Source organism: Dermacentor silvarum, chromosome 11 (genome assembly GCF_013339745.2).
Source record: "Dermacentor silvarum isolate Dsil-2018 chromosome 11, BIME_Dsil_1.4, whole genome shotgun sequence".
In the NCBI taxonomy this organism is placed as follows: Eukaryota; Metazoa; Arthropoda; class Arachnida; order Ixodida; family Ixodidae; genus Dermacentor; species Dermacentor silvarum.
In genome coordinates, this window is record NC_051164.1 from 109845834 (window position 1) to 109871071 (window position 25238).

General features: G+C 50.0%; 2 protein-coding genes across 2 annotated transcripts; both read left to right on the forward strand.

The window, feature by feature from the left end:
• The first annotated feature begins 212 nt into the window (after positions 1–212).
• On the forward strand, positions 213–3377 carry LOC119433113 (endothelin-converting enzyme 1-like). Its single transcript, XM_037700256.2, has 2 exons — positions 213–1074; positions 2790–3377. Exons 1-2 carry the CDS (start codon positions 220–222, stop codon positions 3369–3371), a joined length of 1437 nt encoding a protein of 478 aa, XP_037556184.1. The 5' UTR covers positions 213–219; the 3' UTR covers positions 3372–3377.
• Positions 3378–6169: 2792 nt separating this feature from the next.
• LOC119432830 (neutral amino acid transporter B(0)) lies at positions 6170–23593 on the forward strand. The gene is made up of 7 exons (XM_049658405.1): positions 6170–6238; positions 10537–10867; positions 16631–16739; positions 18301–18346; positions 18876–18906; positions 21852–22204; positions 23317–23593. The coding sequence occupies exons 1-7, from the start codon at positions 6170–6172 to the stop codon at positions 23578–23580; spliced, it is 1203 nt and encodes a 400-aa protein (XP_049514362.1). The 3' UTR covers positions 23581–23593.
• The last annotated feature ends 1645 nt before the right edge of the window (positions 23594–25238 follow it).

Consider the following 25238-nt stretch of genomic DNA (forward strand, 5'->3'; position numbering starts at 1 on the left):
TGGCCGATTTTAGGCGGAAGCTTGTGGAGATCGGTGTCGTGTGGCCTAACTTTTCCCAGGTGCCCAACGTTATAGGCACGGCGGCCAAGGTGTACGCAACGTTCCGAGTGGCTCCCTTGCTTGAGATCAAGAGGAGCCGCGTTGGCGAAGAAGGCGATTCGTACGCGAGCATTGGGCCTGGCACCGTCCTTCCCACCTTGGAAAGAAAAGAGAGACAGGATGCGGCTCTCCGGAAGTTACGAAGGGTTCTACGCCGACACCATCGCGATGTACACGGGACAGAGCAGCAGGCCGAGTGACTCGGAGTTCAAGAAGTTCGAGGACGTGGAGAGCGTAGTGCTGGAGAAGCTCGTTTACTCCGGTAGGGCCCGCGCAGACTACGTGCACCATCCGCGCACCGTGAGCGAGCTCCAGGCTTCCACGCCGAATGTGAAACCCGGGGTGTGGCAGACTCTGGTCACCGATGACTTCGGACTTGCAACAACGGCAGAGGTTAGAGTTCGCAATCCGGAGTATCTGAAGCGCTTCGACGACGTCCTCGGGGAAGTAGTAGAACGAGATCTGCACTTCTACCTCGACTGGTGCGTGTTGCTAGCGATGGGTCGATTCATGAGCGCGTCTCTCTCGAACTTGTGGTACGCCGGGGCGGCGTCGACCCGGGACCCGACGGTGAGCGGTGACCCGTCTTTCAGCACACCCAGTGCGGCCGACTGCCTGCAGCTGACGGAGTCCCTGCTCGGCTGGTCGCTGTTCCAGCACTTCACGGTGGCCAAAGTCGACCCGAGCGTCTTGAACAGCGTGAAAGCCATGGCGGACACAATCGGCACAGGTCTCGTCAGGCTACTAGAAGTTGCACCCTGGCTCAGCCTAAAGGATCCTTCGCACTTAATCGAGGCCTTCGTAACTAAGGCCGACTTCGAAGACGTGCTTTATCAGAGCTCGCGGTTTTCAGTGCCGGGCACGCTGTCCGCGGCGTTGGCTAACGTGAGCGACATGCACCCTTCGTCGTTCTTCACGAACTGGATGAACGCCGCCACGACGACTGCCCGGCTTCCCAAAAGCACTTGGGAGCAGGTAGGTGCCTGCGCCACCTGTGGTATATTACAGACGTTGTGGAAACGTGCACTAGAACACGTCCGGTGTGCTGTTTACGTATGCATATACCTGTTGCAAAAGTTGAGGGGCGAAAGTGTTCGTGCTCACCTCGAACATCCTGTCATGTGGCAGCGTTAAAGTTGCCGGTGCTATAGTTTAATGCGGACGTATGTATACCGAGACAGCTTACATACAAACCTCTTATACGCGCTATATAAAACCATTCGTCGCCTAAAGAAGCCTCGATATCCGCTCCGATGTTTCCAGTCGCATCGCGCGCACTTACTTTGGCTTGATGGCTCTTGCTACAGGTAGTACCTTCATGGTACAGCTGTATTCATGGTAATCATCCCGGTACGCGTGCAATTGAAATTGCATTCCAAAGTTTCTAGAACAAATTAAAGAAATCGCCGAAGCTGCATCGCTACAGTGATAGCGAGGTATTATAACATTACGCGAAGTAAGGCTCGTAGTTTTATTGGCAGTATAAACTGCAGCAAAAAGTCGCCCAAAGACACCTCACTCGACGACCCACGAGCACTCGCGGTCACAACGCTGGTGCGATGAGCGCCGGCAGCGTCCCGAAGCGAACGTTCCGTGCTGCCGCTCCCTTTACCGTTTGACTGCTCCTCGTCACCTGTCCTTTAACTCCTCCTCCCTTATCCACTGCTGACCGCGGTTCAGGTTTGAGCAGACTGCATGCGCTAGACAGTTACTGCGGTCAGTAGCAATTTTTCATCCCCTTCCTTTTCCTTTCTTTATCTAGTTATTTAAAACAACCAACCAATTATTACCACCACCACCACCGCCGCCGCCGCCGCCGCCGCCACCACCACCACCACCTCCTCCTCCTCAACTTGGCAGATCACGTGACCTCTAGCACACGGCGCGCGGGGGGAAGACCACGCGCATCGATCGAGGCACTAGCCATTTCGGCTCGTCCTCGCTGTCGCCCTCGCGTCCGCGGCATACCATGTGATTCTTCGCCATTCGGCGATCCTTAGCACCCAGGACTGCTGTATGCAGGCCGACGACGCGAACGCACCTGGAGTGAGCCGCACTATCGCAATAAAACGCCAGTCACACCCGTCCTGGTAGCTAGCCTGTGGCCAGGGCGTTCCGCCGCTGATCTTGGGTTAGCGGGTTCGATCCCAGCCGCGGATGACCGCATTCTGACGGGGGCGGAATGCAATACACTCATTTCCGTGCATTGGGCGCACGTCATAGAACCCCAGGTCTATCCCGCCAGCGGATTCGCGGGGAAAGAGCTACAAGCGCTTCGCGCGAAAATTTCGCCACACGTTGTATGCTCTATATCCTGGAATTACAGCGTATACTTGTCTTTTTCCCGGTGTTTACCTCTGCTCCACGCCACTACTGATAAAGTTAGGAAATTCGCAGATGCAAGTTGGAATCAGCTAGCACAAGACAAGGGTAATTGGAGATCGCAGGGAGAGGCCTTCGTCCTGCACTGGACATAAATATAGGCTGATGATGATGTCTTTTTCCCCTTGCCGCTATACATAAGCTAGTGTTGAACATAAAAACAGCAGCTAAAGAAAACGTTCATGGACGAAAATAACCCGGAAGCCCCCGCTATACCGCATGCCTCATAATGAGGTCGTGGCTCTGGCGCGTAAAACCCCAGAATGTTTTGTTGTACAGGCAAGTCAGTGCACAAGTACGTTTCGCAGGTTTCAACCAGCTACATCGCGGACATCAGAAACAACGACCACTTCGTCGCCTTCGACTCGGCAAGCCAGTTCGTACGCATCCCTCCTTACTTCGCCATGGTTCCCGTGTTCCACCGGGACGTCACCGACAGCGCCAACTACGGTGGCCTGGGCGCGGTTCTCGGAGCCGCGTCCATTCACCTTCTCGTGTCTAGGCTGTCGCGCAACGAATCCCTAGCTCCGCTGCTCGCCGAAGCTGGCAGGCGACTGGACTGCTACGCCGAACCAGCGGCGGAAAACATGACGGCGGCGGTTCCACGCGAACGCCTGTACCTCGCCGCCTCGCTGCCCGCCGTCTGGGAGACGTACCAGAACCGCAAGCTCCTCGGCATAGGCGATCACCGAGGGCTGAGGGACTTCTCGAGCGAGAAGTCCTTCTTCGTGACGCTGTGCTATTTGCTCTGCGACGGCCGAGACGCACCGGAAGCTGCTGAGCTGGCCTGCAACGCGGCCGTCAAGAACATCAAGGCTTTCAGTATCGCCTACCGCTGCAAAAAGGAGACACCCATGCACCCGAGGCACAAGTGCCAGCTGTTCAAATAGATGGAACCGGTGACTACAGTTCATCAGGTTATAGAATAGCGGAATTAGCGGCGGAGTCGGCGAATGGTACATTTTTACCTATTGCGTCTCACCATCGGTTGCTATATATGTACGTATATCTCAATGCGGGCGACGGAAATAGTGGAGAATTGACGAACCACACACCCTTTAACCTTTGGGTTTAGACAGTCTGTTACTATTATAGGTATAATTGTGTAACTGCGTGGAATTAGGTGAGTGCATATTTTACCTTTCCTCGTCTCTGACAATGTAAAGTCTGGTTGGCGGCGGACTTATTATGAATGAAACGATATCGAGGAGCTCTGCTTTAACAATAAACAAACAAAATACTTCCGTCTGCCTTGCAGCCCCTCTGCCTACTTAGTAATATATTGATTGATTGATTGAGACAGTGGTTTACCTCTTTCGATAGCCTCGTCCTCTTGCGCACGGGGTTTGTTTGAAAACTTGTTTTATTTAATGCAATGAGCATTCCTTGGGAACTTGACGCACTTTCAGGGGACTATCTATCTAACCGTTTTCCAACTATCCATGGGTAGTCATGGTTTAATGCTTGGGCGTAGCACCGGTCTGCTGTACTGAGGGAACGGAGTTCCGTAGGACCAACTTGGGTGAGTGACACTGTGTACGTGCCCCTCTTCAATGAACCTCTGTGATGCAAACTTGGGGGCACTGCAGCATGTGTCGTTCTTCAATGATAAAATAAAATAAAAATTATCTGTTACTGGGCGGAGTCGAACCCGGGTGATATATATACCGGGTGTTCAAAATTAAGCTTTACGGAATTTTAAAGGTCGCCTGTGGAAGGTAGCATAATTCTTATCGTAAAGCTGGGTTATTCGAAGAGAACACATTAGTAGCACGCACAATCGAAACAAAAATTGACTAATGAACATCTTGGTTAATTACTTTACGACACATACTGCAATTTACGAATTGTAGCCGGTGAGGTTGTTAGGCGTATCCACTTGAAATGAATTTCCAGGATGATACCAGTTTCGAGATATTATTTCCCGAAGTGTGGGACGAAATACATGGGCGTTCCAGTTACTTTTGAGCTTCATCTGAAACAGCATTTTGGTAAAAAAAAGTGGAACAACAGTGCATTTTTACGGCGAGTTTGATGGCGCGTATCTCCAAAATGGTGTCATTCTGGAAATTCATTGCAAGTGGATACGCCTGACAAGCTCACCGGCTACAATTCGTAAATTGCAATATGGGTCGTAAAGTAGTTAACTAAGAAGTAATTTATTGAATTTTTGTTAATTAGTTGAAGAACAATGATAATAATTATGCTACCTGCGACAGGCGATTTCTAAGAACCCCGTAAAACTTAAAAATCAACACCCTGTATATTCACACACGCACCACGCGCGAACTTCGCGACGCCGCCGCTGGATGGCATGGCGTGTTAGGGAGAAGTTAGGATTGAACTTAGCGTTACAAAAAATCTGGTTTTATGGTATTCAATGAAAACAGTGAACAGACAGTGTTGATACAGGGCCAGGAAATACCTCGGGTAAAAGAATACAAATACCTTGGTGTATGGATAAACGAGGGTGATAGATACCTGGAGACAAAGGGAAAAAATAATAGCAAAAGGGAAGAGAAATGCGCCATAATGAAACGGAGCTCTATGGTGATACAATAGGTACGAGGTGCTCCGGGGTATGTGGAAAGGTGTAATGGTTCCAGGGTTTACATTTGGAAATGCGGTTGTTTGCTTGAAGTCGGGGGTGCAATCAGGACACGATGGCGACCAAAAGGTCAGTGGGACGCCTCGCATTGAGCTCCCGTGGGAAGAATACTAATGAAGCTGTGAAGGGTGATTTGGGCTGGACAAGTTTTGAAGTAAGGGAGGCTGAGAGTAAAACTGACTTTGAAGAACGACTGAGGAATATGGAAGACAGTGAATGGAGTGCGAGAGTGAAACAATTAATAAAATAATTAAAAAACGTCCTAGGGCTCTCACATTTTAATATAAGACGACTTATAATGCCCCTGGAAAAACGTCTTCCCAGCAATGAATTCACCATCACAGAGTGGAATGGCCCGTCATTTTTATGAAAAAAAATAAAAATTGCCTAGTCTCCTTAATTTTTCTTTTCGTGCAGTTTCGAATTTACCCTGATGTATACTTTCTCAAGTTTTACCTCCTTTCTTCCGTTTAACCGCCAGCCTCTTGGCCAATACCCCTTAGTGGGTACGTGCCATGGTATATATAGGGAGCAAGCAAGCAAACATAGCTTTATTCTGACAAGTCGGTTACGCTGGTTACTCTAAGAAACAGTGCTACGATCCAAGCGTTCCGTTGTTCCACCTCTCATTAGTTTTTGCTAGATATGCGATTTGAACTAGTAAGACTTTTTCAGGTAATTGGACCGGAAGGACGTCGAGTCAAACACAAGCTGGTCATTTACGATGCATGGAGATGATGATGATGAACTTAAATGCAGTGACGCCTACCCACACAGGGGGATTGGCCAATGATTTCTTTCTTCTTTTGTTCGAGCTTCTTGTGTAGGAGAACGCCCGCTTTACTGTACGGAATATAAATGATATATTTAGGCGACATTCTGGAGTGCGCTTACATTTTTTCATGTCGAATTGGGGCTAATTGAGGTTATTATTCATAAGGTTTTTCTACAATGCTGTTTAATACATTCGGCACTCTGTTGTTCGCTGGTCTAGCTCTTTTTTAACGTGCATTGTCCCATAAACTGCAGCGATCCGCCTCCGAGTGACGAAACTGGGCTATTGCTGGCTCGTGCTAATCCATGCGTGAAAGTGCGCGAGCTAAGACGAAGAAGGCCTCTACCAAGCTCCGGACGCAAGAGACCACAATGGCAAGTCTGGGTGATTGAAATTTCCTAGATTATGCTCTAAGGCCGGCGCAATATGGCGATTGAATCGTGATTCCGCATCGCTCCGACCCTTATTGTTAAGGCTGGTCGCTTTGTTCGGGTTGCGAAGTTGTGTTTTTGCGAAACGGTTGACAGGGCGCCTAGCATACGCACGAATTTTGCGGCTCTCTAGGTCTCCGGTGACACGGTGACCCAGAAATTGTTACCACGTCGATTGGACCACATATTTTGAGAACATTTCACGCTATCATGAGCGTCGGCGCAAGAATATCTAGTTCTATTGTAGTGCCACCGATGTTTTCAGCTGTACAGGAAAGCTTGCGCCGTGCTGTCGCTCGACACACTTTCCATATTATTGTACTATAGCTACAAAGCTCGCTTCTAATACGCGCTTCGTGTTCGTTTATTCTGCGTTTTGTCGTGGCTTCGAAGTGCGCTGCCATATTCCATTCCACCAAAATCAAGTTGGCCTCCTCCAAATTGCTCCAAATGAAATTTAGTCTGCTCCAAGCTGTTCCGAAATGCAATTTTGTCTGCTCCAAGCTGCTCCAAAGTGCAATTTTGTCGGCTCCGAACTGCTCCAAAACGCAATTTTACTTACACCAAAAATTGCTCCAAAATGAGTTCGGGCAGTCGCGCCCCTGCAGGTTGTTCCGCGGTGTGTTAGACCATGAGACTGCAAAGAGTGTGAAGACATAAGACCGTAGGCTTTCTATGACGGTATTGGCTGCCTTGTTGGCATGATATGAATCGTGCGACAGATCGAATGGTTTCTACAAGGGGTGGGCGAATAGTCGCAGCTTCGCATACGAATCGAATTACCAGCTCTATATGCTCTATTCGGCATTTTCGAATATCGAAACTAACCAAATATTTCACTACAACCGTATGTTAAAGTCGGGTTGCCGTTCTCCGTCTGCTCAACAAAGTCTCGCAAGTTATCAGAAGTAAAACGAAGGACAAAAGTTTTCAAAGCAATGCAGAATCAAAATGGGTAATGCAAGCTTTGCTTTCGGTTTCGCGACGGTAGCCTACATGAAAACCGGCGGTTATTGCCAACTCCAGAATCCGCTACTTGAGCTGGCAACACTGTCCAAATAAACAAAGATGGCTACGACATCCAGGTGCACGGCGGTTCTTTCGCTCTGTAATGTAGGTCACGTTTCTCTTTTGTGGTGTCGAATCGAGGTGTCTCGTAGGGTGCCGAAAGAGTCCTTGCTGCCGATCACCTTATTTTGATCGGTCTCAAGAATTTGAGCGACGAAATCGCGTAAATATAGTTGCGCTGTACCTGCAAACGTCCAGCCTGCCCAGCGAGCAGCATCCGATTTTTTTTTTTCTTTTTAGGGCAAAGAGCCTATCAAGCATGCTTTCAAGTGAGCCGGAGGTTAAAAAATGGAAGTGTTTGTGCGTAACGGGCCCCCGAAAGGTGCAAGCACTTGTTAGCGGGGTTGCTTTTCTGCTACAGGCACGACACTTGACTATTTTCGACCCTCATAGGCAACTCCTCAATGTGACTCGTGTTGCCTTATATCGCATGTAGCATCTCACGATATATAGGCAGTAACGCCTGTCGTGATTTCAGAAGCTATATACGGATATTCTTCACTGATATAATGAGGCTAAAAACTGTAAAATTACCTGGTCAGTGTGTCTTCATATAAAAACAAGTTCCGTTCGTGAGTCAGGCTGCACCTTCTTTTTATAGTTCGCTAATACGTGTGATGAGGTCGTCTGCGTCTGATGACTGGCGCTTGTTCGTGCTCTCAGTACGCTCTGTTCGTGGTTGGGCCCAGGCTTGGGAACACACCAGACACCTGTCGTCCTTAGAAATGTTCAAGCCCGGCGAAACGTGAAAAGCGAATAACAGCCAATCTGACCAAGTTGAATTTCTTCCAACAGGCTTACAAAATTTAGCTAGGGTTTTCATTTTGCAAAGTCAGTTGTATTGGCGTAAATGCATGACTTGGAAAGGAATTTAGCTGTGTGCACAGTGTCGGAAAGCAAACTAGCGGCGCTGTGCGCAGGTCGAACGCTCCAAAGCTGAAACGAGCGCTGTTTGCAGTTGCTTCTAAATTTCTTGCGAGCCAATAAACTAACTCGCCGCGTTGAATGAGAAAACAGAATCTTCTGCTAGTACCGCTAAAGTATGCTATAAAAACGATGTCGTTTCGCGCCATAATTGTTATGATCAACTTCAGACCTTCCGAGGCAGTTATTCCTGCTACCGCGCCTGCAGACAAAAGTACATTAGCGAGAATATTCTTGCTACTTAAAGCATTAGTAACACTAATATGCTGGGGCAGAAAACTATAAACGAACAAAAACCAAGTGAAGCTTAAGCGTACATCACTATAATTTATTAAAGCGCTTGTCCGAACAAAGTATACACTCCGCGATTTGAAACGCCAGCAAGATATATAATATAAACAAAAAGAAAGAAATGGTCTATATATAGTATACTCGCCGGGAATAAAGTAGTCGACCCGTGTGAAGTGTTTCGAACAAACCGGTATCAGTCACCTTTTCCCAATGTGGGAGTTTATTATCCTAGTCGCTGTCCGATGCGCGTCGTCTGCTTCTTTTTAGAGAAGATGAAATCATACATTGTCTCTCCACTGCGATGACACGCATAATAGTATACAACAAAAACCTTCCGACATCCCATCTTTTTTTTAATGCGAAGCATTTCTTGCCGGCGGCTCTGTCCGTCCCTCCCGCGGCGTCCCACACCCCCACAGCGCATGCGCGTCCCCTCTCTCTCCTCTCCTACGCTCCCCCCTTTCTTGCCTCTAGGAATCCTGTACGGAGCGGCGCCCACGTCCCAAACCCCCACAGCGCATGCGCGTCCACTCCCCCTCTCTCCTCTCCTACGCTCCCCCCTTTCTCTCCTCTAGGAATCCTCTACGGAGCGGCGCCCGCGTGCCACACCCCCACAGCGCATGCGCGTCCCCTCTCTCTCCTCTCCTACTTCCCCCCTTTCTCGCCTCTAGGAATACGGAGCGGTGCGCACGACAGGTGGTGCGACAGCTGCATACTCCGCGGGGGGCGCCACGGTAGTTCCGCGGTATGAAAATGACGGAGCGCGCGCGCCTCATTCTCTCTCCTGTGCAGCGCCGCCATGAGCGCTCGGGCCGCTGCCGCGAAACCATCTCCCGCTCAAGCTAACCATCTCCCCACTGCTTCGCATCCACACATGGTTCCCTTTAGCAGGATATAGAGTAATCTTTTTTTTTTTCATTTTCGGGCTTGTGCGCGACGGCATCACGACGATTTGAGAACTACGAGGCATTCAGCGCATGCCGTGATAGGAGACCCTCCTTCGCTTCAAACCTGAACCAGGATCAGCAGTTTCTCGGCGCGGCCGCTAGGTAGCGAGCACTTGGAATCGCGAATTATCGCGACGCGAGCACTTACTTGTACTTGTAATTCAGTGTTTAATGGAGTCTACGTCATGTAGCTGTTTTATATTTTACGCTACAACCAGTGTTTTTTTTTCTTTGAAACGGGGCCCTCTTACATGTGTCTACGGCACGCAAGTCATTCAACAGTTTTTTTTTTTTCTTTAGAGCGCAGCGCCCATTCCTGCGGCGAACGAGCTCAGCGAAAGATGAAAGCGAACGCGTGAGAAGAAAAGCGTAGTGTCCGCGCAAGACGGGCGACGACCGCTACGAAATGGTGCCAGAGGAGCGCGCCTTCAGCGCCTTCTAGGGAGCCTACATGCAAGCGCTGTTTGTACAGCACTGTACAGCGCTTGCATGCAGGCTCCCTAGCTAGCGCCTTCTACCCCGCAGCGGCGGCGCCGGCCGAGCGGGGAAAAGAAAACGATCCGAAAGCTCGCCTTCTCGCATAGCGTTCGCCGCACGCGTTTCGCGGTAAAGATTGCGGTTGCATAAGCTGAAGTTGCCGGCAACTGCGTGGTCGGTCTATATAGTATAGCACCGCGCGTCACGGCCCTGTCAGTCGGTGCGATGTTTAAATATATCGCCAAATGAAAACACGTACAGAGCAGCGTTCAAATTTCGCATTAGGGACTATCGTAATTGTCGGTGATCGCCGCTCCGACGCGAGCGGCGATTTGCGTTTGCTTCTGTTGGCCCTTTCACTCTCACTGTTTAAGGGAGAGTTTTACCGCGCGGACGCCATAAAATCTCGGATCCTACCTAGCCATAGACAGCTTCGCTGTAAAAATTAGATATTAGCCCTCGCTCTCCATTGTCTATACACAAGTGTGTTTCGCGCGACATGGTCTACACGGTCGATTCCTCTCGGCACTGCAGGTGGAACGCAAGGCCGGCGACCGGGCGGCGGGCTCCGAGGACGACGAGGACGGCGGAAGCCTTCTGCGCATGTCCGAGAACTCGCTCAACCTGTGCCTGCTGGGCGCTGCGGCCGGCGGCATGACCCTGGGCTGGCACATCCGCAACCACGGCGTGTCGGCGCGCCTGCTGCAGCTGATGGACTTCCCGGGAGAGCTGTACATGCGCATGCTCGAGTGCCTGGTCATGCCCGTGGTCGCGTCCAGCATCGTCGCGGGCCTCGGCAGCGTCGACATCATGCTGGCCGGACAGATCGGGCTGCTCGCCATGCTCTACTTCGTGGTGGCCACCGGTGAGCATTTCTCTCGCACGAAGCCTCCTTCGACATACTGGCGCTGATTCGATTTTTTTTTTTCTTTTGGCGCACTGTACATGTTGGAGCAACAGCAGAAGCCACTTTCCACGGCTCAATTGTTTGTACGTGCTATCGTCCAAAACATTTTACGGACCACGGGATCTCAGAAAAGGCTAAATACCCGAGCAGCCTTTAAAAGTAGCCAGTAAAACCGTACAACACAATGTTGTTCGCATATGCCAGTAGAGGCTTGAAATGGTAGTACCAGGCTGCGTTTTAAGGCTGCGTTGATATTCAGCCTTTTGTCAGATCCCGTGGTCCGTAAACTTTCTTGGTCGATAACACATGGCAACAATACAGTGTGTTCCAACTAACGCGTGCTAAGCTGATAAAAAAAAAGTTAACGTTATGAAGCTGGGACCAACGGTGTTTTGTTAGCAGTCGCCATGCGCACACAGGTGAATTCTTCTTTTATCAATGATTAAATAATTATTCGAAACTAATTACATCAATATATATTTACTTGCATAATTGCGTACGCTCGAATGTCAAATTGTGCATACATTCGCATATTCAACAGTTTCTAGCTCGCTAAATTTTCCCCATTTATCTCTTCCTCGTTTCAAAGTTGTGCCGCAAAACGCCACGAACAATGCGAAGCGAAGGCGGGCGCGCTAAAGCCCCTCTATATAAAAAGTAGCGTCACGCTTTGAAGAATGCCGCCGCCTCCTCGCACACCCTGTCCGAGGCCGACGCCACGTCGGTATTGGCCTAATGGCATCACGTGGACCGTCGCGCCGCCGGGCGCTGGCTGCGTTTGTTTACGATCACGCTCCATCGCCATTTTCGCCCGAGAAGCGTCTACCGACTGGCGAGGAGCACAACGATAGCGGCGAACACAGTCGGCGATCGTCGAATCTGATCAGCGGCGAAAGATAAACAAGTGCACATGTTTCAAGCGGTGTAGGCGGCGCAACGGTCGAAAAAGGAGCGCGAAAGAGAGGAGAAACAAGGAGGAGGGAAGGCGGAGGAGGAGAGTGTCGCTACTTTTTATATATAGGGGCTTTACCTATATATAAAAAGTAGCGCCATTCTTAGATCTTGCCGCCACCGCACTCACCCCGGCGTTTCCTCCTCGCCGCCTCCGCTCCCCCATTGCCCAATCCGTCTCACGTGGAAGGACGCGTTGCGCTTTTGTATATTTTTTTCTTTCCAGCGCGCCCCGACCGCCATTGTCGGGCCTGTGCGACGAAAACGCTGTACGCACAAACGAATCAAACGTGTTATGGACAAGAACTTAGTTGTGATGGCATGCTGCTGCGTCTTAAGTTGCCGCAACCGACAAGGCGAGGGCAAAAGGTTTTTTTTTTTTTTGTTTACCATCCGGAGAGCGCAAACGCTTGTTGCACACTTCGTATTTGCGCCGTCTCGCATCGTCGCGTTGCTACTTCCAAAACGGCATTATTAAGGCCAGTTACTGACTGACGAAGCAAAATCGCGCCTCAAAAACTTGTTCCCAGGGCCCGATCGAAGTTTTCCGCGGATTTCCTCTGGTAGTGCGTTATCAGTCGTCTGCCACGGCAGGCCCGACGTAGGCGGCGCCACGGTCGATATCGCGCCTCGATCGCGCGGGCCGCGCCGAATGCGACAGTGGAATGGAGGAGGAGGGAAGCGGATAGGGGTTTTAGGGCGCGCTAGGGTGCCTTAAAGCCCCTATATTTATAAAAGTAGCGCCAGTCCACTTCCCTCCTCCTCCGTTCCACTATCGCGCTCGGCGCGATCGACGCGCGATATCGACAGTGGCGCCGCCTGCGTCGGGCCTGCCGTGGCAGACGACAGCTAACGCGCTACCAGAGGAAATCCGAGGAAAACTTCGATCGCGCCCTGCGGAGACGTTTTTGAGGCGCGATTTTGCTTCGTCAGTCAGTAACTGGTCTTAATAATGCCGTTTTGGAAGTAGCAACGCGACGATGCGAGACGGCGCAAATATCAAGTGTGCAGCAAGCGTTTGCGCACGCCGGATGGTAAACAAAAAAAGCCTTTTGCCCTCGCCTTGTCGGTTGCGGCAACTTAAGGCGCAGCAGCATGCCATCACAACGAAGTTCTTGTCCCTAACACGTTTGATCCGTTTGTGCGTACAGCACTTTCGTCGCACAGGCCCGAGAATGGCAGTCAGAGCGCGCTGGAAAGAAAAAAATATACAAAAGAGCGACGCGAACTTCCACGTGACACGGATTGACCAATGGGGGAGCGGAGGAGGTTGGGGTGACAGGAGGCGGCTAAGGGAGGGCGAGGAGGAAGCGCCGGGGTGAGCGCGGTGGCGGCAAGATCTAAGAATGGCGCTACTTTTATAAATATAGGGTCTTTAGGGTGCCTCGATGCCCAGCGCCGCCGTCCAGGGTGGAGACAACCCCGCTGGCGCCGCCATATTGAGTCACACGAGCTGAGACTCAGCTACGCTGGCGTTCATAAATAGTGTTACTCGCGGCGCACTTCCAAGTGCTTTGCCTTGATGAGGATTTTTTTTATCGGTATCGCATCTGCACATCTTTATAACCAATAGCCGTTAACTCGTCGAAGGTCCAAGACGTAAATGTATGGCGCCGGGAACATGCCCCAGGTTGCCTAATTCAATTTACATTTAACATGCCGTGTGTATGTTTGAAATACGCACTATTTTTTTTTTTGCGCTTCGATGCTTGGTATATAAGGTTTGCGACCCCCTGTGTGTGGAAGTTTTTCTTTGTCGCTGTTGTATTTTGGTTTACACGTCACGCCTCCTTTACCGTAGCCAGCCACTCGCGCACGGCGGTTAGTTTCCCTTGCGTTGCGCGTGCTCTTCGCGTTCGTTGCAATTATTTGACGATATCTACGCGCAATTTTGCTTTTTTGCCCACAAAACTGTGTGCTGACAGGATTAAGCTGGTGTAAAAATAACTGCGATGTGAAAATAAGGTTTAGTTAGTGCTGTAGAGAAACATGTAACGTAACTTGTCTGTGTCAATCTTGCGTAGTACACACAAGAAACCAAACGATGCACGAAATACATTTACTTATAATGTCTAGTACAATCAATAATGAAAGAGATATGTACATGAAAAATTATATGTACTGTGTGGCGCCTGAAGGTTATGTTGAAAGACGAGATAAAAAATTCGCAAGATAGGCTCGACACACAATTCAGGATAGTGAGTTTTTTTTTAATTTATTCATTACATGGGGGGGGGGGGGGTTCAAGTGAGTACATCAACCTTATTACACACAATATAAATCGAAAACAAGGATGCAAACAAGAAAACGCAACCGCGGGTAATATTAATCAAGATATCCAGCCAGAATACATCAGCTACCATCGAATACGTCGCATCAGCCAAACACATCGATGACGAGTACAGAACATTTTATAAATAACCATTGAAACACTGATAACTACATTGAAAAAATAAACAACACTGCATACATATCGCGTACAAAAACCGTAAATGAAACTAAGACAGTCAAATACAGATTAGCAATGTTTTTCACTTCGAAAATATAGTCCATGATGATGTAGGGCTGTTGACTTTAACAGACGGCGCCCATCCTGTCGATTTCCCTCGTACTGGTCCTCTTCAATGTGTTTCTAAGTACAAGTAAAACAACAAAAGTGGTTATTGATATGAAAAGTTGCCTTGTAAATACAGAGAACCCATTACAGTGCTTAAAATCAAATTTTCGCAATATGCTGTATTACCTCGCTTCACACGTTTCGAAGAAATGCACAGGGTACAACAGACACCATGCCAGAAAGCGCCGAAACATTTTGGTCCCATGATGCCCCTTTACTCTACTACACCTGGGCATACCGTGCACAGGCATTTAAAGACCGTCACAGTACCCACTACGATCGGGAATGAGCACGAATGACCATCGGCTTACGAGCACCACGCTACAAATATATTCGTCTAAAGAATCAGCTATATAACGTAACAACCTGAGATCCGCAAGATATCTGCTGAGAAATCAGAGAAAATCACAATGCTTCGCTTGCCACGTACACAACAGCCGCTCTCCCCAGAAGAAGCACTGCGTTCTTTAGTCCCAAATAACCAGTAGCGAAAAAAGAAACTGAGGGGAAAAAAAAAGAAACAAGAGACACGATGTGTGCTTCCCGTGAAAAAGTAAAATAGGTGGTTTACATGACGATTTGTAGCTAATGTAAGGCTATTTCGCGGCGAAGCATTTTCGTCAGTTCTTAAAATAAGGGTACTACTCGCATAGACTGCGCTGATCAAAACGGCAAAAGCCTATGCGACGCGCGCTCACAAACCATAGACTACTCAGCATCGGTGCAGTGCTTAGTTCGTGAGCGAACGTAGGTACGTGAGCGAGGATCAGAGAATACTTTCTTATTTATGAAAAACACGATGCGATAGTCTAAACTTTCTTAACACTTACCTCGCAAATGTAGGAGCTATCCGTTGCCTTCCAGTGATACCGCTTTACTTGGGCTTCCCATCTCTTCCTTCGCTCTGGGTCCCGGGGGAAGCGTTAACAACGAAGCCCTTTACGCGTAGATCCGGTGCACTTGGGAACACAACAGCCCGTCATGTCGACTCGATGCACTTCACAAGCTTGTCATTCATGCGGCTGAACACTGTCCAGCAAGTAGAAGCGTCAGCGAAGCATCCGCGCGCACTGTGTCTCGAACTAAGCACCGGCACCAAGCACTCGCAACCGCTCGCTGTGACTCAAGATGGCGTCGCAGCGAGAAAGCGGCGGCGCGGGTGCGGTCAAAGGATGGCACCACCCTGAACGGCGGCGCTGGCATCGAGGCACCCTAGGGCGCGCGCGACAGCAGCGCTCTCCAAAAGAGGTGGATGAATCAACATAGCGACACTCTCCTCCTCCGCCTACCCTCCTCCTGGTTTCTCCTCTCTTTCGCGCTCGTTTTTCGACCGTTGCGCCGCCTACACGGCTTGAAACACGTGCACTTGTTTATCTTTCGCCGCTAATCAGATTCGACGATCGCCGACTGTGTTCGCCGCTATCGTCGTGCTCCTCGCCGGTCGGTAGACGCTTCACGGGCGAAAATGGCGATGGAGCGTGATCATAAACAAACTCAGCCAGCGCCCGGCGGCGCGACGGTCCACGTGATGCCATTAGGCCAATACCGACGCGGCGTCGGCCTCGGACAGGGTGTGCGAGGAGGAGGCGGCATTCTTCAAAGCGTGACGCTACTTTTTATATATCGGGGTTTTATCAACCCCTACTCAATGGATGACTTGGCGGCCGCAAAAAAATAACAACGCACGACGTAGCTGTCAGCATGCTGCTGCTGACACGTCCGCCGCGACATGCTTCTTTTCATTTTTTCCTTCGCCTCAGTCATATCTATTATCGCCGCCCTGAGCCGGTGAGCAACGATCCAGCAAACCTATAGCAAACAGCATGACGCGGCTGCTTGCTCGTAGCAGCAGCCAACAGCTACGCCTTGTCACTTTTTGGCGGCCGCCAAGTCAGCCATTTAGTAGTGCCACAATGATAACAGAAACATTGACCAGCGTGCGCAAGGCGACTGCTAACAAAACACCGCTGGTCCCGTCGTCTTATCTTGTGTCCCTTTTCTTTCTTTCTTTAACTGCTTGGCTCGGGTTAGCTGCAGACACACGGTATATCTACGACCGCAAACGCAAGTGGCGATTATAGGCTGTTCACGCGCCGCTGAGAATTTTACTGCGAGTGATCCCGTGCTACCAATATGTCGCTGCTTTGGCGCAGGCATGGCGTCGGCCATAGGTATCGGCGTAGCGCTGGTGCTGGGCCCACAGAACGAGCCCTGCTTGCGGCGTCAGGTCAACCAGATTGACGGCTTCCTAGACCTGCTCAGGTAAGCGCGCATCTTTTCGCAAAAAAACTCTATGGACGCCGCCACGTTCAGAAATTGACTGTGCCTATACACGCTGAACAAAAATAAGCCGGAATGGGAGTAAATCGCTTGACCTGTGTAGTGTGTTTAGTGGGGGTGTATTTATACACTCTTTAAAAACGCTTGCACCCTTTGGGGCTTGGCTTGTCCCACGACGATAGTCGTCATCTGCCTTGCTTGCGCTTACTTTCTTGAAAACTCTGCGCTCGCTACTTTCCTGTCGTGAATGCCATGTCACGCTGAAAACGTGCATACCGTTCGTGACCTGGAAGTACCGGGCGCACAAGAGAGGAAACGCAAGCAAGGCAGTTGACGATTATTGTTGTTTGAAAAGATAATTAAGCCCCGAAGGGTGCAATGTTTTTTAAACAGTGCCTGTAAACTAATTTACTCTTACGGGTGCACAAGGGTGTACATTTTTCTATAACTCGCGCCTTCACACCCGTAAGGGTGTAATTGGGTTTGAGCTATAGACCAATTTGCACCCTTCTGCACATTTAAGAGTGTAAATTAGTTTAGGTGTGTCTGGTAGTTGTACCGAAAGACGTTGCAGGGAAGCGCGAGGCTTACTGCAATGTATAACGGATATAACGGAGCAGAAACGATGACCCACGATAACAGACAGTGCAGAAAGGAGGCGAGACAGCAAGTCGTCTGTTCTGTCCTGTTCATAACGTAGCTTATATAGGCTGTTTTCTCGAACTCGACGGCGGCATTGTATTCGGGAATTATTACCTCGAAACTGGTGCCATCCCTGAGAACTCCATGGCTACAATTTGTAAATTACAATATGGGCCATCAGGTAATTAGTTAACTTAATTAGTGATTTTTTTTATTTAGTCGATTATGCATTTCAATTTTTTGAAAATGTCCGCCTCTTCGAGTAGACCACCTCATTAACTAGAATTGGGCTGTCTGCCACAGGCAACATCAAATAAATTGTGTGTATATATATATATATACGCATGGTAGCGAAGCTCCCATAGAAGTCCATACGTCCTGCAATGGCGGCTTGTCGAGGCACGGCAACGACATCTATAGTCGCCCGACCATAATTGATGTCGCTGCTCATTGGCTTGAAACAGTATTTCAGCCTCGTCTTCGCGACCATGTGAATTGACCTTGATTAGTCTGCGCACATCCGCCTCACCCCACTCCATGTGCGCGCGCGAAGACGCCGCCGCATCAAGCCGTCATCCTACTTTGCTCAACGCCGCACCAGCATTCAGCCGTGATCTTATCTCACTAGGACTTCATACGGAACATCACGGCGACGCCGACGGCGGAAATTCGCCTGGACTGTCTATATAATTACTATCGCAATAGAAATTAATTAGTGAACCTATTTAACTAAATACTCGTACCTACAGACATTACTCATTCAGGTAACTTCCGAATCTTCATGAAATGCACCTGGAAATGTGGAGCAGTCCTAACTTTCACAGGCTGTTTAAAAAAACATCCTTTATAACTCGACAGAAAAATACTGATGGCTAAAACTGTGAAAATCTTTACTTCCCAGGAACCTCTTCCCCGACAACTATCTCGCAGCTTGCCTCCGCTACTCGGTGAGTGAAAGTAGCGGTCGAGCGCATGCGCCAACTGAATGTGAAGTGCTGGCTAGTGGAATAGAATAGCGCTTTCCGACGTCGTCATCGTCACATTGTGTGAAAGTGCCGCGCGTCTGGAGCATAGTAATAAATGTTTTTTATAGAGGCGGATGATCACACGTGCACAGTTTGTGAGCGAGGAATGAGGGGAATTAGAATTCTTTGATATATGGAGAGTAGCCGACACTTGTCTATAACTACACTTAAGGTTTCTATAACTTGATCCTGGCCGCGACGGCCTCATTTCGATGCGGGCGAAATGCGAAAACACCCGTGTACTTAGATTTAGGTGTACGTTAAAGAACCACAGGTGGTCGAAATCTTCCGGAGTCCCCCACTGGGGCGTGCCTCATAATCAGATCGTGGTTTTGGCACGTAAAACCCCATAATTTATTCTTTGCAGACGTTTATTGGTTTAGTTTAGCTGAGACACCATATCGATCGCCTTCGCAGAAAGAAGTCATCTCATTTCTTTTTCTTTTTTTAGCGCACCTACATCGCTCCGCAAAACGACAGTGGTGAGCTTATTTTTGCACTCATTTTCTTTTAGCTGTATACGATTATTCATAACTTTTGAATATTCGATTCGGTCTCCGAATCGAATAGTACTCGAATATTTCAAAGCGTCAACTGTGCGCAGTTAAACGTAGAATTGGAGCAAACAAACGATGAATTTCACCCCCGCGGGTATATGTCCCAACTATCATGCACCAAGATTTAAAAAATTGGAGGACGCATAAGCTTCGCCTTTAAGAGTGGAACGCGATAGCGTTATCGGGCCCCGTTCGCATCGCATTTTTCTTGAGTAGGCTTCACTGCAACACAGAACGTGGGAAAGCCAGCTTACAAAGACCAAGCTTACACCGATCCCCTTAAAGTCGGCTTCACTTTTAAACAGAAATGCATTGCTGGGAAGACGTTTTTCCAGGGGGCAATATAAGTCGTTATTAATCGTATTATAAGTGTTATTAATCGTTGGCTATTGCCCCGAGGTTAACAATGACGCTCGAGAACAAGTTAATGACCGCACAAAGAGCGATGGAACGAAAAATGTTAGGACTAGCGTTAAGAGACAGGAAGAGAGCGGTGTGGATCAGAGAACAAACGGGGATAGCCGATATTCTAGTTGACATTAAGCGGGGAAAATGCAGCTGGGCAGGCCATGTAATGCGTAGGATGGATAACCGGTGGACCATTAGAGTTAGAGAATGGATACCAAGAGAAGGGAAGCGCAGTCGAGGACGGCAGAAAACTAGGTGGGGTGATCGATGAAGTTAAGAAATTCGCGGGCGCAAGTTGGAATCGGCTAGCGCAAGGCAGTGGTAATTGGATATCACAGGGAGAGGCATTCGTCCTGCAGTGGACATAAATATAGGCTGATGATGATGATGGTAGCTCCGACGCGCGCGCGTGTCCAAAGCGCGTTAGGCAGGCCAAGTCCCAATTTGACCTGCCGAGGATGCAAGAGCCATCTAGATAAGGTTTTCTCAAGTAGCCTATCCGAGCGCGCCGCTGTTGGTATTATGATCGGCAAGGAATTCGACAGGTCAAGTGGGGAAAACATCGCCGCGCGCGTTCCCATGACGAGGGGCGGTTATTGTCTTCCTGGAAACTCGGCTCCCGCAAGTGTGGAAATCATGTCCGCGCGTTTTCCAGTGACGAGATAATCGCCTTCATCCCCGAGAAGGCGTCGCCCCTTTTACGCTCTGAGCAGACGCAAAGGCGAACACCCAAGGGATAAGGCACGAAGGGGTCAATGTACCGAATGATGCTGGGTTGATGAGTACATGTAAGCTCGGGGGCGCGGTACCTATGGGTGCCAAGTCCCCTTCCCATCTGACAACGGCGCCAATGAAGTGAATAGTCTTTCCTATTTTTTTTTTTTTTTCATCATCACGATGCCCGCCTTCATCGCCGTCTACTGATTCTTGCGGTGACGACCCACCTCACCCGGTCGAGATTGTATCAGTATGGCAGAAATGCTGGCAAAATGGGTTTGTGTTTGAGTTTCCTCGTAACAGAATTATGTTTTCTCGTACATTCAAATAACAGTCCGACGCCACCATGTACGTCTGTAGGTTGTGGTTAAGTCGTACTTTACCATTTTTCTGACGGATTTCACTGTGAGAAATTCAATTTTTGTTCACTAACATCTTGCACCACGCGGAGGTTCTGCGCGGTTGGGGTGATTCGGGATGATTTTCTCCGCCACGGACGCCGACATCCAAGCCAACGCCGGATTTTCTGTGACACGGGGCCCTTAACGCTATCGCGTTAAAATATGGCAATGTCAGGTAGCTGGACAGAACCACGATAATGTTTGCCGTCGCTTGGAGATACTCAGATTATTTGTTGCATTCTCTTAATTGTATAATTAGTGTTAATGAATAAACTTCTCAAATATTTAATTACATTTAATTACTTTCTGTTGCTCAATACGTGCTACATAAAAGCGTGCTAAATAAAAGTGCCTCGAGCAGCCAGTCGCGCGGCAGTTTTGCGTTTATTCGCGGGCTTCTTTCACGCTCGGAAAAGCACTTTTATGTAGCAAGTACGTAAAACTACATAATGTTTGAAAAAAATTTTGAGCAACAGAGAGCTGTATCGGGAGGTTTTTATGTTGCTCTACAATTTTCTGAATGACACGTCATGGGCACTGCGGTTGCCCTGAAGATTCCGAGTCCTGGCGCTCCCGACCTCAGCATCGCGAGTGCGAGATTTAATTATTTTCATTCCCCAGGGCGTTCTAACTTCTGACATACCACGGGAACTCATTTAACAACCGGTATTCAGCATGGCGGTCGCGCATGCTACGCAGCCCGTATACTTTTGACGAAGACTGTACATGTCGTGCCAACAACCGCATTAAATAAAGGTTTTCCACCAGGTTCCACCATGCAGGTTGTAGTATAAAGTCGGAGCAGTCGCCTATCGGACCTGCTGCACCTCGTATCGGACGTATCGTATACTGTCGCTTGTGTCCAGTGGGAAACGCGTGTGCGAGAAAACCATTCGATGCCCTTACGACGCGTGGGGAACACGGCTTCTCGCCGAATTAGAACCCGCTGGACCTTGTTGGACTCCGTGTTGCAAACCTCATCGAAGCTTGTTCGAAATGTGTAGGATGCTTGGTTGGCACGGCCATTCGTACGGTAGATCCGACGGTTCTAAACGTACAGCTCCAACGGAAAAAGATTAGCACAAGTGGCCGATGACCGGAGCAGGTGAATTGCGGTACTCGGTGCTCTTGTTCCCGTGCACACTGGTATCTAAAGTGTCACATGATTCATGTTTCAAAGAGGGAGTGCCTGGCACTCTCGTTTTCGGCGTTCTAGGGAATAGCGGCGTCGCGTGCCGCAATTTATCTGATCAGGTGATCGGTCACTCGTGCTAATCCGCAGCAGCTGTACGTGTGTTTCAAACGCTTCAGATTCGATTCCTTAATGTGTGCCTCCTTTCCGAGGTCTGGTGGACGAGGAGAACATTTTCCTGATGATGAGTGATCGGACCAACATCCTGGGCCTGCTGTCCGTGTCGGTGATGCTGGGCGCCGTGCTGTCGGTGACGGCGAGCGAGTCGGACTCGCTGCTCAACCTTTTCGTGGGCCTGAGCAACGCCACGGTCACGGTGTCCCAACTGACGGCCTGGGTGTCGCCCGTGGGCGTGTTCTTCCTGGTGGCCACCCGGCTGTCGCAGACGAGCGAGCTGGACCACGCGTTCGGCGCCATGCGCATGCTCCTGCTGGTCAGCGTGGCCGCACTGGCCGCCTACGGCCTCGGTCTCCTGCCCGTCTTGTACGTGCTCGTCACCAGAAAGGTATTCGGCTCGTCGACTTGGCTTGTTCAACTGCGTTGTAAAAAAAAGTTGTCGCAGTTTCACCTGAAAGGCGAAGCATCAATTGCGATAGCAAATTTGTAGAGAGCTATACGGAGTCATGATAGTAGCTTTATCAGCTGTATAAACTTGGAAATGCAGCAGCACCGGCAACACGCAGAACTGTTGTCAACGCCGTCGGCGTTTTGCCCGCGTTCGCACAAAATGCGTGCGGCGTTGGTGACTGTTGCCGGAGCCTCTGATATAAATAGGCACTTGGTGCCGCAGCTAAACGTCACCTCCCTTCCCTCCCCCTCCCCCCGACGGCCTTTCGCGCGTCGGAAGAAGGCTCGTTTGCTCTACATACATGGCGATTGTAAAGGAGGCAGGAGACGCCTACTTCTGCAGCCCTTAAGGGAGCACGGCGCAGAACGCGCGTTTCTTCTCCGCCGTGCTTTCACTCCCCGTGAAAGCGCGCGTCCCTCGCCCCCTTTCACTCGCACATACAGCGTTCGGCGGCGCGCGGCGACGATTTCATCTCCATTGACGTCATACGGAACCTCACGGCGACGGCAACGGCGACGGCGACGCCGATGGCAGAAATCTGCTTTGGAGTGTCCATATAATTGCTATCGCAATAAAAAAACACAACAGGGTTTGTTACGGCTTATGGTTATCTGCCCTCTTGAAAAAAGGCATTGCGACGGTGCCCTGTTGCGCCGTTAATTTTTGGTATGCCGGTGCCGCCAGCGCACGCATTCTGTATACGTATATAGTCTATATATACGAGACTGGTGGTATGCAGTCTAAATTTATATGTATGGTAAATGAGAGGATTCTTATTGGCTAAAATATGCGGCTCACAAAACTTGAATTACTACTGTGGTTACGATTAATGTAAGTGCAGTTGTTTGTACACGCTATAGCTACGCGCCTCCATCACGGCCGCGTTGGAGTACGCGCCATAATTCTCCACAAGTGTATTACCAAGGGACATACTCTCGGACGATTGCTATATCACTTACGCGTGACGTACGATTCGAGTGGTTTTCCTAGACCATGCATGCATGCCAATCAGGTCGCACTAAAAATGATATATTCGGCCGCGCGCGCAGGACGCTCGCCACTTCCTCCGCATCACATGCGTTCCGGCGATGAAGGCGTTCCGCTCGGCGTCGCGCACCGAGAGCGTGCCGGGCACGATCGAGGCCCTGGAGGACCTGGCCGGACTGGATCCGCGCGTCGTGCGCTTCGTCATCCCCGTGGGCGCCAACGTGAGCATGTCCGGCTCGGCGGTGGTGGCCGCCGCCACGGCCGTTGTCATCGCCCGACTCGACGGCATCGATCTGGGAGCCGTCGAAGCGTTCATCATCGGGTGAGAGCAAGAATATTGTTGCGCTTGTCGTTAATTGCCTGCTGCTGCTGCTATCCCGTCTTCGCCGAATTACCTGGACGCGTCGCCGGACGAATGTTTCGTGTTTTAATTTCCCACATAGAGAAGGACAAAGTTGGGCGAGTTTTACGGTTCTGTCTGCCTCTGTCTGCCTCTGTGTGTGTGCGTGCGTGCGCGTGCGTGCGCGTGCGTGCGCGTGCGTGCGCGTGCGTGTGTGCGTTCGCAACTGAGACCTGACGGTCGTAAGCTGGTGCTGATGTTGGCAGCGGTTTGATGCATGCGCATTCTTCTCCTCAACTGCATGTACTCAAAAACTACAGCTTGTCAGCGGCGCGGAAGAATATGAGGCTTGGCGGCCCCGATCCACGAACCGCCTGCTTCCTGCTTTGATTCCGCCGCTGCCCCTTGGCTGCCCTCCTGAGGCTTCCGGTTACTAGAATAATAGCCATCCTACTCCTGGTACAGTAGTGAGGCTAACCTTGCCCGATTACGGCGATACGTAACGGAATGTCCAACTGGGCCAGAACGTCAAACGAGTCTGAAGTGCGTCTCGATTGGACGTTCCGTCTAGTCTCTGCGAGCGTATAATCTCAATAGTGTCCCTGTGTATTCTCTCATTACAAGGGACACCTTGTCGTTAAGTCGCGACAGTTATATTTGTGAGAACGCTATAGCACTTGACCTGCCTTGCAGCACGACTGTTGTGCTTGCCAGCCTTGGCGCAGCAAGCATCCCAAACAGCACCGTGCTCACGGTGCTCATGATCCTCATGGCTCTCCAGGTGTCCAGCCGCAACATCAGCCTTGTCTTCGTCATCGATTGGGCCGTGTACGTCAAACAAACTGGCCTCGCGCGCTGTGGCGTTAGTCCTCAGAATAATATGTTAAGCTCGAGTGTGTAATATAGTAAGCATTTATGCGGACCTCATCTTCATCTGTACAAAGCCATCATCAATCATCGGCTCGTGTTCGTTTTTGCGTCGGCGCCATCTTTCCATCTTGGAATAAAGCGTCGTCTCGGCCGTGGTATTTCAACTCCATGTATTTCATCTCCACCCACTGCCAGGCTACGGAAGTAGCTTAAACTATTCAAGTTCGAAGACGACGTGCTCTACCGTTACATTTTTACCCGGAAGGCCATCGGTGGGTTCCCGTTCTACCGCGCTCTCTTCGCGCTGAAGTTCTGCAGGCCTCACACGATAACCCTATGTCAGGCCACTTGGGTTGCCACAAAACACACGAGCGCATACGCCGCCGATTCTTTTGGCCAGATATTTCCACGAGCATAGCTAGGTATGTTGCCTCGTGCACGCTTTGCCAACACAGGAAGCAACCTATAATATACTGCTCAGGTCGGGACGCCACAACCACTTCCTTGTCCAGCAGAACCCTTCCCTGTCGTCGGCATTGACCTTTTCGGGCCCCTCCCAACTTCTCCAGACGGCAACAGATAGATCGTCACTGCTGTTGACCACTTGACCCAGTGCGCTGAAACAGCCTCAATACGTTAAGGAGCTGCCTCAGAAGTAGCGGCCTTCTTCTTGCAGGCCTAACAGAGCGATTTCACCGCACGCTGTGCGACATGCTATGCATGTATATTGAACCTGACCATCGTAACGGGGATGATTCTCCCATTTGTAACATT

Bases quoted from the DNA above. Each gene is read 5' to 3' on its own strand.
- LOC119432830 (XM_049658405.1), top strand. From the start codon at position 6,170: ATGCGTGAAAGTGCGCGAGCTAAGACGAAGAAGGCCTCTACCAAGCTC. The intron at 6,239-10,536 runs GCAAGTCTGGGT...TCGGCACTGCAG, and splicing joins GGACGCAAGAGACCACAATG to GTGGAACGCAAGGCCGGCGA. The intron at 18,907-21,851 runs GTGAGCTTATTT...CTCCTTTCCGAG, and splicing joins CGCTCCGCAAAACGACAGTG to GTCTGGTGGACGAGGAGAAC.
- LOC119433113 (XM_037700256.2), top strand. From the start codon at position 220: ATGCGGCTCTCCGGAAGTTACGAAGGGTTCTACGCCGACACCATCGCG. The intron at 1,075-2,789 runs GTAGGTGCCTGC...TACGTTTCGCAG, and splicing joins CCAAAAGCACTTGGGAGCAG to GTTTCAACCAGCTACATCGC.